The sequence below is a fragment of the Narcine bancroftii genome, unplaced genomic scaffold (genome assembly GCF_036971445.1).
Source record: "Narcine bancroftii isolate sNarBan1 unplaced genomic scaffold, sNarBan1.hap1 Scaffold_149, whole genome shotgun sequence".
Taxonomy (NCBI): domain Eukaryota; kingdom Metazoa; phylum Chordata; class Chondrichthyes; order Torpediniformes; family Narcinidae; genus Narcine; species Narcine bancroftii.
Genome location: NW_027211884.1, coordinates 5,915,005 through 5,931,000, shown reverse-complemented (window position 1 = coordinate 5,931,000; position 15,996 = coordinate 5,915,005). Strand labels below are relative to the sequence as shown.

The 15,996-nt window shown below is 43.5% G+C and overlaps 2 protein-coding genes across 5 annotated transcripts in view; both read right to left on the bottom strand.

The window, feature by feature from the left end:
- Positions 1 to 149: 149 nt before the first annotated feature.
- Positions 150 to 6,478, bottom strand: LOC138750437 (uncharacterized). 2 transcript variants are annotated; one of them, XM_069912478.1, is made up of 2 exons: positions 853 to 6,478; positions 150 to 747 (listed from the first exon to the last, which is right to left on the bottom strand). In XM_069912478.1, the coding sequence occupies exon 1, from the start codon at positions 6,465 to 6,467 to the stop codon at positions 5,355 to 5,357; it is 1,113 nt and encodes a 370-aa protein (XP_069768579.1). In that variant the 5' UTR covers positions 6,468 to 6,478; the 3' UTR covers positions 150 to 747; positions 853 to 5,354. Both variants share the same exon structure in this region, with proteins under 2 accessions (XP_069768579.1, XP_069768580.1).
- A 4,840-nt stretch (positions 6,479 to 11,318) lies between these two features.
- LOC138750440 (microtubule-actin cross-linking factor 1-like) overlaps positions 11,319 to 15,996 on the bottom strand; it is a 31,721-nt gene continuing 27,043 nt past the window's right edge. For 2 of the 3 annotated variants that reach the window (XM_069912480.1, XM_069912482.1), the window contains exon 8: positions 11,321 to 15,427. In XM_069912480.1, the coding sequence (XP_069768581.1) occupies positions 15,420 to 15,427 (8 nt within the window). In that variant the 3' untranslated portion in view covers positions 11,321 to 15,419. Of the gene's footprint in view, positions 15,428 to 15,996 lie in introns of all 3 variants that reach the window. The other variant, XM_069912481.1, reaches the window with a different exon arrangement.

The window sequence follows — 15,996 nt, the reverse complement described above, 5'->3', positions numbered from 1 at the left end:
TTTACCATTTTTGTTTTTGTTCTGCGGTGTTCAAGTGTGGAGGGTATTTGCAATGTGATTTGTCCGTTCCATGGTTTACATTTAGTTTAAACATAATGTGAAATGTTTACATTGCTATGTCGAACTCAGATATTTATGAAGCAATAAGATTTCTCAAAAAATGTTTTTTATTACATTTTTGACAAGCACACAAGTCTCATTTATATGCAACCATTACTTCACGAGAACACATAACATGCCAGGCAGTAGGCTCATGTTGTCGCATTGGGTGGGGAGGGTGGAGGGGGGAACAAGTTGTGGAAATTAGGAGCTAGGTGGCAGGGTCATACCCTTACAGGATGGACAAAATGGCAGAATGGATGGCCTGGTGCCCATGGGCCTGCTGATTGCGACAATCTGTGCTAATGGGTGCAGGACCATCTGCTTCAACCAACGTCCACTCTGACAGAAAGTCTTCCTTGTTAATCTCACATATATTGTGCAGGACACAGCGAGCAAACACAACACCTGGGACTAAGGTGGTAGAGATATCCAGACGGTTGGACAGGCACCACCGGCAGCCATTTAGACGGCAATATGCATGTTCCACCACTATCCTTGCAGAATTAAGGGCCTTGTTAAATCTTTTCAGATCCAGATCCAGTCCTTGGTGCTGTGTGAACCCCTTCATCAGCCAATTTCGTAGTGGATATGCCAGATGACCCACAAGTGCGCTGGAACCTCCACTCCATTAACATCCTTGGACACCTGCAGGCACAACAATGGAGAATGTTGTTAATTCATACACAAGACCGTTGACACAATAAGCATACATAAGATTGACACATGGAGCTTTGTAGGGTGAACACTCACGTCAGGTGGGAAGTGGTATCCGCCCTGGTCCTCTTCCTTTCTATACAGAGGAGAGTTTGCAAGCACTCGGGCATCATGGGTACTGCCCGGCCAACAAACACATCTGAGAAGCTGTAACGTGAATGGAAAGCACAGTGAAGTGATAGACATTGAGATGTGATGTGATAAAGACCAATAAAGGCTTAGCTCACCAGAATCTGTGGTCGACCACCGCTTGCAGAACCATTGAATGCCAGCCTTTGCGATTGTAGTAGGCTGCAGCATGCAAGCTGGGGGAAATAATGGGAATATGTGATCCATCAATGGCACCAGCACACATTGGGTATCCCCTTTGCACCAAGCTGTCATTGGTCTCACGGAGACGTGTTCCAATGGGCAGGGACATGAGACGTTTACCGAGGAACTTCGTCAAGGCGGCCGTCACCTCCTGCACCACCATGCACACGGTGCTGATGCCTATTCCAAAGATGGGACTGATGGATCGATACTCATAAGGGGTGGCATACCAGCGCAGAGCCACAGCTAATCGAAATCCCGGCTCCATGGTTGCTGCGCCTGGTCTATGCGGCTTCAGGTGAGGTTCTTAGAGTTCCAGCACGAAGTGAAAGGTGCCATGCGACATACGAAAGTGTTTCCTCCATTCAGCAACATCAAATTTGGTGTGGACATTTCTCCAGAACTCAGTGCCCTGGGATCAGTTCAACCTCCAGAGAGACCCATGTGTCACTGACAAGCATCATTCACCTTCGTCTGTGAACAATCGTGGGCGAAACCTCTGAGCAGAAACAATTTCAAGCTGGCACTGGAAGGTGTTGTTAAGGTTACTGAACGCTTACTGTAGCTTTTGACAATTCACATCTGATAGGTAATAGACTCAATCAGCTGTGTTTGGGCGGGAAACCAATATATGAATGGGCTGCCTTTTGGAGGTTGGGACCCTGTTGGGAAGAATTGATCATTGAACCCTGTCTGGAAGATTTGCTGGCCTAAAGACTTGTATTTTCTCACCCACTTTGGAAGCCTGTGAGTGAGTAAAACCTATACTGGTTGTATTTCCATCGGAATTTATAGCTATCCTATAAACACAAACTTCTCCATGTCCGCCACAAGAGCGGGGATCTCCCAGTGGCCACCTGCTTCAATTCCCCATCCCATTCTCTTGCTGACAGCCTGTTCATGGTCTTGTCGTGACTGCAAAAGGTGGTGCTACTGAAATGAAGCACCTCCACACAGCATGAAGTGAACCAGTAACTGCCTTTATATGAACCTCTCGTGCTGCTTTTAGGGGACGACCTCATTCCTCTCTGGGGTGCGCTGGTCTAGGGGAGTGATGTCAGTGCGTTGCGGAGTTGCTGCAACCAGGATGTGGCGACATCTCCCTCCCAGGCAACATGTGTCACCAAATGCATGCTTCTCATGAGAAGGGAAGGGGGGCCTATGCCATCTTGTACCAACTGACTGGGACAGCGATTCGGCCCGCCTGACCACATGGTCGCTCGGCCTGCTATGAAAAACCTCATCCCTATCACATCCAATTAACACCTTTTGTTGGGCTGGATTTGTCCCCTAACCAGAATTCTGAGCCTTTCTGAGATTTCCTGCTTCTGGGTTATTCTGTTTATTCCTTGAAGAAGGGCTCAGGCCTGAATGCTGGAAAGAATAGCTGAGTTCCTTCAGCATGTCGGTGTGTTTGTAATTATAATCACAGCGTCTGCAGACTTCTGTGTTTCACTCATCTTTATTTGTAATACAAAGAACTAATGTTGGCAGTGGTGGTGGGGAGAGAGTGGAGGGTGGGGAACCATCTGATGGCATCCTCATTAGTACCTGGACCTACCACTTTGTGTCAGCCTATCCCAACAACTGGGAGCTACAACCCTGCGACAGTTCCCATAGAATTAGAGGACTAACAGTAGATCTGTGTGGAAAGAACAACCTTAGCTGCTTCTTGCCCTTTCGTGTAAGACTTTATTCGTAATAAATGATCGACCACAAAAAACCCTGTTCCAAGTCTCTTTCAGCCCTTAGTATCATGTCCATACATTCCCATCATTGAACATTTTACATGCGCTCTCTGTTTGCACTTGGATGGTGAGTGGGAGCAGTTCCTTTGGTGCTTCAACCTTCTCCCGACCCCTGCACAGAAGCTGTTCTTCATCCTGCTGATTCTGGTTCTGATCCTCCTTTCTCTTCCTTGATGGGAGCAGCTGAGAGATGCTGTGGGCAGGGTCAAAGGGCTTCTCCAGGATTTGGCATGGCCTCTTCAGACAAGGATCCTGCTAGATCACACTGATGGGGAAGAGGGAGACTCCAGTGATCCTCTCTGTTGCTCTGAGGGTCCTGTGGATTGACTCCAATCCATTTCTCTGCAAGGACCCTCTCATCCAGTTTAGTTTGTACTTGTGTGGTGTTTCAAGGTCCCTCGGCCTGACGGAGATTGCCGATTCTATCGCATCTGCTGATTCCAAACGACCTTAGTTCCTCCGTCCTGTCGGGTCAGTCCGATTTAATGTTTCTCATCTTTTGTTTGATTTTTTAAGATTGTGTAGTGGATGTGTGTGGGGTATAAGTGCATGGGTGCTTGTGGGTGGGTATATGTGTGAGCGTGTGTAAGAAGGGGTGTGAGGGACAGTGTGTGTGTGTGTGTGTGTATGTGTGAGGGAGTGGGAGTGTCTGTTGGCATTTGGGTGTGTGTGGTAGTGTGTGTGTGCGTGCATGTATGTGGGGGTTTTATTTACAGTGAAAAAGTATATACAGAATATTTACAATATATACAGAATATATACAGAAGAGTGAACAAATATATACAAATATATCAACGATCAAATATATACAGAACATATGTACAAAGCACAACATCGACGTCAAATGAAAAGAACTCGACAAAATTATCTCACTTATCGAACACGTCCCTGATATAAAAGCACATCTACCAATTTGCCCCGAAATAGTTGGGGTTGTGTGTGGGATTTGGGATGTGTGTGTGGAGTTGTGTGGAATTGGTTGTGTGTTTGTGGACTGCATGTTCGGGTATTGGGGTGTTGGATGGAACGTGTGAGTGGATGTGTGTGGTGTGTGTGGGTGAGATTGTGCGGTGGATGTGTGTGGGTTATATGTGCATGGTTGCTTGTGGGTGGGAATGTGTGTGGGCGTGTGTAAGAAGGGGTGTGGGGGAGGGTGTGTGTGTGAGGGTGTGTGTGCAGATATGTGGGGCTTTTGTTTACAGTGAAAAAGTATATACAGAATATATACAGAACAGTGAACAAATATATACAAATATATCAACGATCAAATATATACAGAACATTTGCACAAAGCACAACATCGACGTCAAATGGAAGGAACTCGACAAAATTAACTCACTTATGGAAAACGTCCCTGATAGAAAAGCACATCTTCCAATTTGCCCCAAAATCATTGGGATGTGTGTCTGGAGTTTTGGGGAGTGGGGTGTGTGGGGGTGGGTGTGTGTATGGTGTGTTAATGTGGTGTGTGTGTGAGGGATGGGTGTGTGTGGAAAGTGTGTGTAGATGTGTGTTTGTGAGAATATGTGTAGGGGGCAGTGTGGGGGTGTCTGAGTGTGTGGATGTGTGTGTGGGATTGGGGTGTGTGTTTGGGGTCTGCATGTGGGGTATGGAGCGAATGGGTGAGGGGTTGTGTGTGGGGTGTGTGGGTAGGATTGTGTGGTGGATATGTGTGGAGTGTATGTGCTTGGGTCCTTTTGGGTAGGTATGTGTGTGGGTGTGTGTAAGAAGGGGTGTGAGGGAGGTTGTGTGTATGTATGTGTGCGTGTGGGAGGGTGTGGGAGTGGGTATGTGTGCGTGTGTGCATTTCCTTCTTTCCATTTTCCATAAGTGAACAAATATATGCAGACATTTGTACAAAGCACAACATCGACGTCAAATGGAAGGAACTCGACAAAATTATCTCACTGATAGAACATGTCGCTGATATAAAAGAACATCTTCCAATTTGCCCCGAAATAATTGGGGGGACCTATCCTGAACGATTTTCAGAACCTTTCATTCTAAAACCCGACTTCCAGACCCATATTATATTCGTCTAGGAACAAAGTCTACTTTAAATACAAGAATCTGGTTCGGAGACGGGATTAAGGGGAGAGGGAGAAAAGAGATTCTATTGGAGTGTGGATGTGTGTGTGTGTGGGGTCACTGTGGGAGTTGTCTGAGTGTGTGGATTGAGTGTGTGGGAAGTGGATGTGAGAGGTTTGTGTGGGGTGAGTGTTTGGTAAGTGTGGGGATGTGGGGTGTGTGTGTAAGTGGGAGTGTGTGTGGGAAGTGTGTGTAAGTATGTGGGTGTGTGGGGTGTGTGTGGGAATTGTGTGTGGTCTGTGTGTTGTGTGGAGTCAATGTGGAAGGTGTCTGAGTGTGTGGGAAATGTGTTTGTGGGTGTGTGTGGTGTGTGTTTGTGAGGGATGTGTGTTTGTGGGGGGTGGATGTGTAGGGAGTGGGGTGTGTGGGGGTGGGTGTGTGTATGGTGTGTTAATGTGGTGTGTGTGAGGGATGGATGTGTGTGGGAAGTGTGTGTAGATGTGTGTTTGTGAGAATAAGTGTAGGGGGCAGTGTGGGGGTGTCTGAGTGTGTGGATGTGTGGGTGGGGGGTGAGAGTGTGTGAAATGGGTGGAGAGATGGTGTGGAGGGGTGTGTGTATGAGGGGTGTGGGTGTGGGTTATGTGTGGTGTGTGTTTGTGAGGGATGTGTGTTTGTGGAGGGTGGATGTGTAGGGAGTGGGGTGTGTGGGGGGTGGTGTGTGTATAGTGTGTTAGTGTGGGGTGTGTGTGTGTGAGTGATGGGTGCGAGAGGGGTGTGTGTGGGAAATGTGTGTAGATGAGTGTTTGTGAAGATAAGTGTAGGGGCTGTGTGGGGGTGTCTGAGTGTGTGGGTGGGGTGTGAGAGTGTGTGTGAGATGGGTGGGTGGGTGTTGTGGAGGGGTGTGTGTTGTGTGGTATGTGTGTGGCAGTGTGTGTGGGTTATGTGTGGTGTGTGTTTGTGAGGGATGTGTGTTTGTGGGGAGTGGGTGTGTGGGGAGTGGGGTGTGTGGGGGTGGGTGTGTGTATGGTGTGTTAATGTGGTGTGTGTGTGAGGGATGGGTGTGTGTGGGAAGTGTGTGTAGATGTGTGTTTGTGAGAATATATGTAGGGGGCAGTGTGGGGGTGTCTGAGTGTGTGGATGTGTGGGTGGGGGGTGAGAGTGTGTGGGATGGGTGGAGAGATGATGTGGAGGGGTGTGTGTTGTGGGGCATGTGTGAGGGTGTGTGTATGAGGGGTGTGGGTGTGGGTTATGTGTGGTGTGTGTGAGGGGTGTGTGTGTGGTTGTGAGGGGTGTGAGTTTGTGGGGGATGGGTGTATGGGGAGTGGGTGAGGGGTGTGGGTTTGGGGTGTGTGTGGGGGTGTGTATGTGTGAGTGGGTGTGTGTGGCAGGGTGAGTGTGTGTGTCAGTGTCTGTGTGGGGCATCAACGTATATAGGACATGGCAAGCATTGCATGCGCCCCCACCCCGCTTGTCAGCGCTACTTCCATCCCCATACTTGTCAATGACGACGTCATCTTGCACCCCTTGACACATCAGCGATGGCACCAACCTCCCTCCCTCCATCAGCGATGGCACCAACCTCCCTCCCTACATCAGCGATGGCACCAACCTCCCTCCCTCCATCAGCGATGGCACCACCCCCCCTCCTTCCATCAGCGATGGCACCAACCTCCCTCCCTCCATCAGCGATGGCACCACCCCCCTCCCTCCATCAGCGATGGCACCAACCTCCCTCCCTCCATCAGCGATGGCACCAATCCACCTCCCTCCATCAGCGACGGCACCAACCCCCCTCCCTCCATCAGCGAAGGCACCACCCCCCTCCCTCCATCAGCGACAGCACCAACCCCCCTCCCTCCATCAGCGAATGCACCACCCCCCCTCCCTCCATCAGCGATGGCACCAATCCCCCTCCCTCCATCAGCGACGGCACCAACCCCCCTCCCTCCATCAGCGAAGGCACCACCCCCCCTCCCTCCATCAGCGACGGCACCAACCCCCCTCCCTCCATCAGCGACGGCACCACCCCCTCCCTCCATCAGCGATGGCACCAATGCCCTCACCCACACCTCCCCATGGGTCAGCGACTGCACCAATGCCCTCACTTCCACCATGGGCACTATTTTGGGGTTTGTGTGTGTGGGGAATTTGGTTAAGTCTCTGATGTTTGGGGATGTGAGTATGGTGTGTATGTGTGGTGGGTTAGTGTGTGTGGTGGGTTAGTGTGTGGGGTGGATTTGAGTGTGGGGGTTGTTTGTGTTTGTGTGGTGTTTTTGTGTGTGAGTTTGTGTGTGTTAGGGGTTTTGTGCTTGTGTGGTGTTTATGAGTGGGGTTTGTGTGTGTGTGGGATTTGAATATAGAGAGTGTGTGTGTGGGTATGGGATGTGTGGCTTGTGTGGGGTTTGCATATGGAGGGTTGGTGTGTGTGTGTGTGTGTGTGTGTGTGTGTGTGTGTGTGATATACGTGGAGGGAATGTGTGTGTGTCTGTGTGAGCGCATGAGTGTGGGGGAAATATGTGTGGGGTGGTGTGGGTGGGTGGATTTGCGGGTTTGTGTGTGAGGGGGTTGTATGAGGGAGTGTGTGTGTGGGCGTATTTATGGGGTGTGTGTGTGTAGGGGTATGTGGCTCGGGATGTGTGTGTAGGGCCATGTGAGTGGGAGTGCATGTGTGAGGGACTTGTGTGGGAAGGTGTTTGTGCAGGGTCGCATTAGTGCGTGTGCATGGTGGGATTTGTCTGGCAATGTTTGTGTCAAGGGTGTGAAGGGTGTGTGTGCGGAGAAATAAGTGTGGCAGTGCATGCGAGGGAGGGAGTGTGTAGGGGGCATGATTGGGAATGGGTTTGTGCGTGGGTTGTGTGTGCAGGGGTGTGAATGCGGTGGTGAATATGGAGGGGCGTCCATGTGCTGGGTGTGTATGTGGGGTATGTGTTTGGGGGATGGGTGGAGGTCTATGAATGGGTGTGTGTGTGGTTTGTGTTGGGTGTGTGTGGGACGGGTATGTTATTGTTTTTGTGGGGAAGTCTGTAGGGTTATGATTGTGTGGGGTGTGTATGTGGGGAGTGAGTGGGGGATGTCCATTGGGGCCATGTTTTTTGGGGCAGATGTGTAGGGTTGTATTGTGTGAGTGTGCGTGTATGTGTGTGTGTAGCTGGGTGTTGATTTTGTGTTGGTTGTGTGTGGGAGGTGGTCAAGTGTGAAGGTGTGTGTGTGAGAGGTATATGGGGTGTGGGTGGGTGTGTGTGGGGGGGACTGTGTGTGTGAGAGGATGTGTGTACGGGTATGTGTGTGGGAGGTTTATCTGTGTAGGGGTTGTATTGTGTGAGTGTGCGTGTGTGTGTGTGTGTGTAGCTGGGTGTTGATTTTGTGTTGGTTGTGTGTGGGAGGTGGTCAAGTGTGAAGGTGTGTGTGTGTTTGGGGTTGTGCGTGAGAGGTATATGGGGTGTGGGTGGGTGTGTGTGGGGGGGACTGAGTGTGAGAGGATGTGTGTACGGGTATGTGTGTGGGAGGTTTATCTGTCCAGGGGTTGTATCGGGTGAGTGTGAGTGTGCGTTTATGTGTGGGATGTGTGGCTGGGAGTTGATTTTGTGAGTTGTGTGTGGGAGGTGGTCATGTGTGAAGGTGTGTGTGAGGGGTGTATGTGGGCGGTGTTTCTGGGTTGTGCGTCGGGGTATATGTGTAGGTGTGGTGTGTGGGAAGGGGACTGTGGGTGCATTGGGTGTTTGTGGAGTGAGGGTGTGGAAGGTGTGTATGAGTGTCGAAGAGTGTTTGTGTATATCTGTCAGAGGTTGTGTGTGGGGGAGTATGTGTATGGGGGATATGTGTGTGTGTGTGTGCGCAGAGTGTATGTGTGGGAGTTTGTGAGCGTGAGGGTGTGTTCCTGGGATGTGTATGTGTGTGTGGGGTGTGCATGTGGGAGGTGTGTGATTGTGGGGGGTGTGAGTCGGGGCTTGTATGTGTGGAATGTGTGTCTGGGGATGTGTGTTGGGGGTTGTGTGTAGGGTGTGTGTGTGGGAGGTGTGTGATTGTTGGGGTATGTGTCTGGGGTATGTGTCTCGAGTGTGTTGCAGTTTTTTCAGGGGGGGGTCTAGTGTTTTTTATTGTTGGTGGAGGGTTTTTGTTTAAGTTAATTGTGAAAGATTGGGTGCCATTGTGTAAGTTGTAATAAGTAATTTAAATTTTACAATTGTTAATGTTAAGGGTTTAAATCACCCAATAAAAAGGCAATGTGTGATAGATTATATTAAGAAGCTAAAAGTAGGGATCGTGGCAAGATAGCGTAGAGTCTAGACATGTAATCACGACCTCTCTGGCCAGATTTTTAAATACCTGTTTTTTAACCCTTTGTTTTCAAGTTTAAACTTTTTAAATTTTAGTTTAAAGTATCAAGCAATTATTATGGCCACTAATGGTAAAAAGATTAAACCTCAAGTTCATAAGAATATACATTTTCGAAGTGCTGAGGATCTGGGGACTAGACGACCTGAAACAGCCCCTGGCTCAATTTCTTCATTGCCTAGACCCCAAAGATTTCCTGTGCGGGCTGAAAAAAAATCTATTGCTACCAAATGAAGGATGGCGCTGGAATTACCCATTCCCCGGAAGATGGTGCGTGTTCCCAAGAAGTAGAAAGCCTTTTGATTTCAATGGAGGGAGCACACAGGAAAATGTCTCCATTGTTGGAAATGCATCAGGTCGACGTCGATTCAATCCAGTTAAAGAAGTTTTGTGGCATAAAGGTTATAAGTCTACTTTTCGTTACCCTGCAGTGTTGAAGGTGTTTTACGGAGTCTATCAATTTTGGTTTTTTGAAACTGATTGTGAAGCAATGATTTTTGCTGACTCATGGCCAGATATAAGAGGACAAAGACATAGTCCAGCATTATCTCCTAAAGAAAACTTTGGTTGCTCTGGAAAAGGAAGAAATGGCAAAAATGGGAAAAAAACAGGAATGGAAAGAGTCCAACTTCTGAAATGGGATTTTCAAGATTGGAGTCTTTTGGGTAAAAAGAATTTTCTTATTCTACTTTTTCTTTTGTTCTTATAATATTTTGATGTTACTGACTGTTTGGCTGGGGAAGGAGAGATTTGGACTTTCTTTACTAGTCATCAGCCACTGGTGGGTGACCCACACCCAATTTTTGTTTAGGGGATTACTACCTTCTGGTAGTTTTTTTTGGGGGGGGATTTTCTTTTTTTTTCCTTTTTCTTTATTTTTTAATTTTTTTTATTTTTAATTTTTTTTTAGTTTTTAATTTGTGATTTTTTTTATTGGAGGGCCTATATACATTAATTTGAGTTTTTATATAAAGATATTATTGGTATTTAGTAATAATAGTAGATATGTCAAAGTTGAGGTTTGCTACTTTTAATGTTCGAGGATTAAATAGTTAGATTAATATACGTGGGTCTTGGCGTATATTAAGAAAATGAAAATTGATATTGCTTTTTTACAAGAAACACATTTGAATGTGAAGGAAAGCGTGAAATTAAAAAGGAACTGGGTTGGGCATGTATATTCTTCTTCATTTAATTCTAAGGCTAAAGATGTAGCTATTTTGATACGTAAAAATGTATCTTTTGAATTACAATCAATGGAGAAAAAGGCAGAAAAAATAAAAATTTAAAGAAGCTAAAAGTAGATATTGTATTTTTACAAAGGACTCATTTGACAGAAAAAGAACATTTGAAGTTGAAGAGAGATTGGTCAGGACATGTAATTTTGTCTTCATTAAACTCTAAAACTAGAGGCGTGGTGATATTAGTTAATAAAAAAAAACTTTTTGCTGTGGATTTTTTTTTTGATAAAGTTGGAAGAGTACTGATTGTTAATTGGAAGATTTTTTTTCTGAAAGTTGGACTTTAATGTATGTTTATGCACCAAATGAAGATGATCAGACATTTATTTCAGGGACATTTTTAAATTCGAATCAGGCATATGGGAATGTGTTAGTCGGAGTAGATTTTAACTGTTGTTTGGATCCCTTGTTGGACAAATCTCCAAAAATTGTTGAAAGAACTAAAATGGCAAAAAGACTGTTTAAGATGATGGAGGATTTAAATTTAGTGGAAATTTGGAGGAAATTAAATCCAACTGAGAAAGATTATTCACTTTATTCAGCTCTGCATAATTCTTTCTCTAGAATAAATGTATTTTTGATTTATGTGCATTTACAAGTAGATTTAATTTTGCAGAATATAAAAGTAGGTTATTCTCATATCCTTCATTAAATGTTTAGGGACTGAATTAACTGAGACAGCTTATCGATGGAGGTTGAATGAAAAGTTATTGAAGAGACCAGATTTCATTTAGTGGATGAGAGATCAAATTATTTTTTATTTACAAATGAAAGAAAATTCAGTTCAAAGTAAATTTATTTTGTGGGATGCTTTAAAAGCATATTTGAGGGGACAAATTATTAGCGATACAACTAAGAGAGAAAAAAACTATTTATTCGTAAGTTTAAATTTGGAAAAGGAAATCGAAGGCTTGGAGAAAAAAATTTAAAAAAATTATACAGAGGATGAAAGGATAAATTTATCTAAAGTGAAATTACGTTATAATTTACAAACGTATAAATATGAGAAAATGATTTTGCAGTCTAAACAATGTTATTATCAATTGGGAGAAAGAGTGCATATGGTTTGGAATGGCAACATAAAACTGAGCAAGTATCAAGGACAATTAATGCTATTAGGAAGAATGGAGAAATTACATAAATGAATACTGATGAATTTTTAAAATTTAATGAAAATTTATATATGTCAGAGGGTTATCAAAAAATGGATCAAATTGATTTATTTTTATCTAGTTTAAATTTGCCAGTGTTGAATGAATTTGAGGTAAAGAATTTAGATATTTTATTTACTGAATTAGAATTGAGAGAAGCTTTGCAATCGATGCCTGATGGGAAATCTCCTGGAGAGGATGGATTTAAGGTGGTGTTTTATAAAAAATTTAATGATTTATTATTTCCATTATATAAAGATGTTTTGAAACAAGCAACTAAAATGGATGTATTTCCAGAATCTTTCTCAAAAGCATTGATTACAGTTATACCTAAAAAAAGAAAGGAACTCTTTAAAAGTGTCACCTTACAGACCGATATCATTATTAAATGTTGATTATAGATTGGTGTCAAAAGTTTCAGATAATAGGTTAGTGAATTATTTGCCAAATTTTTTTACGTAACAATCAGGTAGGGTTTGTCAAAGACAATATAGTTAAATTGTCATCAGATAATATAGTTAAATTGATTTCATTAATTAATGCTAAAAACAACAAGATAATCAACCAACGGATATATCTTTGGATGCTGAGAAGGCATTTGATCGAGTTGAGTGGAAGTTTTTGTTTAAAGTATTGGAAAAATTTAATTTTGTTCCATTTTTTAGGGGTTGGGTTAGGGCTTTATATGCAGAACTTACGACAAGGGTAATAACGAATGGTGAGATTTCAAAATCTTTTAATTTATCTTGTTCTACAAGACAGGGTTTTCCTCTTTCACCTGCTTTACTTGCTTTGGTGACAGAACCTTTAGCTCAGGCTGTTTGACATGATTTTGGTGTTAGAGGACTTAAAGTGAGAGAAAATGAAAATAAAATTAGCTTATTTACACATGATGTTTTTGTATATTTAACTAATCCAAAAACTTCACTAAAATTATCACAGGACTTGTTGAATAAGTATGGTAAATTATCGGGATATGAGATTAATTGGGAAAAGAGTGAGGTTTTACCAATAGCAGAAGAAGATTTTATGGATTGTAGACAAATTACTAAATTTAGATGGTCAAATAAAATTAAATATTTAGGAATAGTTGTAAATAAAAATGATCATGAATGATTTATTTTGCATTATGTACCTTTATTAAATAAGGTTAAAATTGATTTAGATAAGTGGAAAGATTTACCACTGACATTAATAGGAAGAGTGAATTGCATAAAGATGAACATTTATGCTTGAGTACAATACTTTTTTCAATCTATTCCTTGCATAGTTGGGTTATTCTTATGGAAAGGTAAATTATCGAGGGTTTCTTTCCAAAAATGGACTTGGCATTATAAATTGGGTGGTTTGCAATTACATTGTTTTTATAATTATTATGAGGTGGCACCGATGAAGTTTATTAATTGGTTATTTGATAATCAACAATCTCCTAGGTGGGCAAAGATAAAGATGGCTCAGATTTTGGAAAATAATATTAATCATTTCATTTATAAATGGAATCCTTTATTGTTACAAGAATTTAAATTATCCGTTTTTCGACATATAATGAATATTTGGTAAAATCGCAATTTAATTCTTGATTCTATCGGAATAGTTTCGATAAGATCACCATTATATCAGAATAAATTAATTCCCTTTTCATGATAGAATCCTTACTTAAAAGATTGGGAAATTAAAGGATTAGTGAATGTAATAGATTGTTTTGAAGCAGAGAGGTTTTGTTCATTTAAAAGGTTGCAGGAAAGATATGGTATTGCATCAAATTCTTTGTTTATTACCAACTTTGAGATTATTTAAAGAAGAATTATGGGAAGGAAATAAATTTACCAGGTCAAAAGAAATTTGAATTATTAATTGCAGATAAAGGTGAAAAATGCTTTATTTCTGATATGTATAGGTTGTTGCAGGAGAAAATGGAAAAAGACAAATGGGAAAGAATTAAATATTATTTTGACATGGGAGGAATCGTCAAAACTGTGTGTTGACGGTGTTACCAAGTTAATTAATGTGAGGTATACTATGGTCAATTAGAATTTTTTGCATCAATTATATTCAACCCCTGAGAAATTGAAGAGATATGGATTCAGTTTAACAGATTTCTGTTTTAGATGTAGAGAGCAGAAAGTTACTTTTGTACATTCAGTTTGGTCGTGAAAGAAAATTAAGCATTTTTGGGAGGAAATTATAAAATTTTTGAGGGATTTGTTTCAAAGGGATATTTAATGGATCCAAAAATATGTTTGTTGGGTTATTTTAATGTTCCATTTGTTGATTCAAAATGCCTAAACCATATTTGGCTTTGTTAAGATTTGGGTTAGCAGTAGCGAGAAAATATATAGCTGTCACATGGAAGAATATAAACTTGCAAAGATGGCATAACGGATTGCACTCTTGTCTATATTTAGAAAAATTAACATATTATGTAAGTAATTACACTTTTTTATTTATATGTGGTGTTTATATTTGAAACACATGGCTATAGAAATTAAATCAATGTTGTAATGTTGGCAGACCAATCAGGGAATATTTGATACATTTCTCTAAGGTTTTGGGGGAGGAGAGGTTGTTTTTTTTTTCTTTATTTTGGTTATTTTTTTCTTTTTTTGGTTTTTATTGTATTAGTAAGGGGAGGGGATGTAGTTTACAGTTATTTTATGTGTATTTGATTTTCTTTATGTAATTTGAGAATATTAAATAAAATCTTTCAAAGAATCGAGTGTGTATGTGTGTGTGTGTGGGGGGCGTGTGCGTCAGGGTTTGTGTGTGTGGGGGTGTGGTAGGAACTGCCGCTGATCCCCGAGTCCTCCCCACTGCCGCCGCTGATCCCCGACCCCTCCCCACTGCTGCCTGACACATCGATTCCTCCAGACGCTCGAGATTCCAGCCGGCTTCTCTGAGCAGGGTGTCACGGTTGATGTAGTGGTTAGGGCAATGCCTTTACATGGCCAGTGGTCAGGACTGGACCTCAGTTTGAATTCTGCGCTGTCTGTCAGAAAGTTCTCCTCCTCGTTGCTATCAAGTGGCTTCTGTGTTCAATCTTGCCTTTGAAAGTTCTTCTGCATTCAGGACAGGTTGTTCCAGATGGCAGATCAGGCTTGGGTTGGTACGGCCTCTCCTCTCATCTTCTTCTATTTCTGCACATCTGCTGGCTTCAAAGGTTGCTGTTCCCTCTCAGATGATGGTTTGCCAGACCTTTCTGTCCATGGTTCATCCACCCTTTGACAGGTCTTGTTTTTCATCCTGCAGGGTGTCTAGCCACCCTCCTCACCAGGCAAGCCTGGTGGGGGAGCCGGTTTAGTCGCCGACCACTCGACCATGCGACAGGTAGTACTGGGTTACATGGTACCAGTAGCACTCAGGTGAGTGACCTGACACAGATCCTTGTTTACTCTTCACTTCATGCAAAAAGGCTCCCAAGTACTCATGTTGACCATGACTGTGGCCAATATGCCTTTGTTGAAGAGCCTCAGGATCCGTACTTCCATTTCAGTTCATCTAATACTAGAAGGGGTGTCCTATAGTTGTTTCCTTGATGCAGAGTTAAAGGCTTTGGTGTGGGTGATGAATGACGTGTACAAAAGTTGGATCTGTTCACTACATTTTTTTGGAGTTGTCGAATTTTTAGGTGTTGGCAGAAATCTCGCTTGAACTTTGTTGAGATCCTCCAGGACTGGATGTAGAAATACCTGAACATGTTGATTGTGTTTCCAAGTGTGGCTGCCTTATTGACAGTTGGTCCTGCTACCAGCTCGACTTCCAGCACAAGTTGTTGTCCTCCCTTCTACGCTTCACGAATCTACAAGCAATGGAAACAAAAGTCATTCAAGGGAAGAGATGAACAGAGTTGAGGAAGATCACGCGAAGACGACCAATGGTCTTCAGCTCAAAATCATCTTCACTTTTTCGTAAAGATTCAGAGACAATAGAAACCCATTAATCCCCTATCCCTCTATCCCTCCCCCTTCGTCGACAACTCTTCTTCCCTCTCCCTCCCTCTCCTTCCCCTCTAACTCTCACTCTCTACGAATATCCCTCTCCATCCTCAAAAACTCTCCTTTCCTCTCCCTCTCCTTTTCCCCTCACCCTCTCCCTCTATCCCCTTTCCTCGACAACTCTCCCTCCCTCTACTTTCCTCTCCCTCTCCCCTCACCCTCTCCCAAAATCCCTCCCCTCAAAAAATTTCCCTCCCTTTCCTCCTCTTTCCCCTCTCCCTCTCCTTCCCCTCTCCCTCTCCTTCTCCTGCCCTCACTCTCTCCCTATATCCCTCCCATTCCTCAAAAACTCTCCTCTCCTTTCCTCTCCCTCTCCTCCTCTTCCCCTCACCCTCTCCCAAAATCCCTATCTCTTCCTCAACAACTCTCCCTC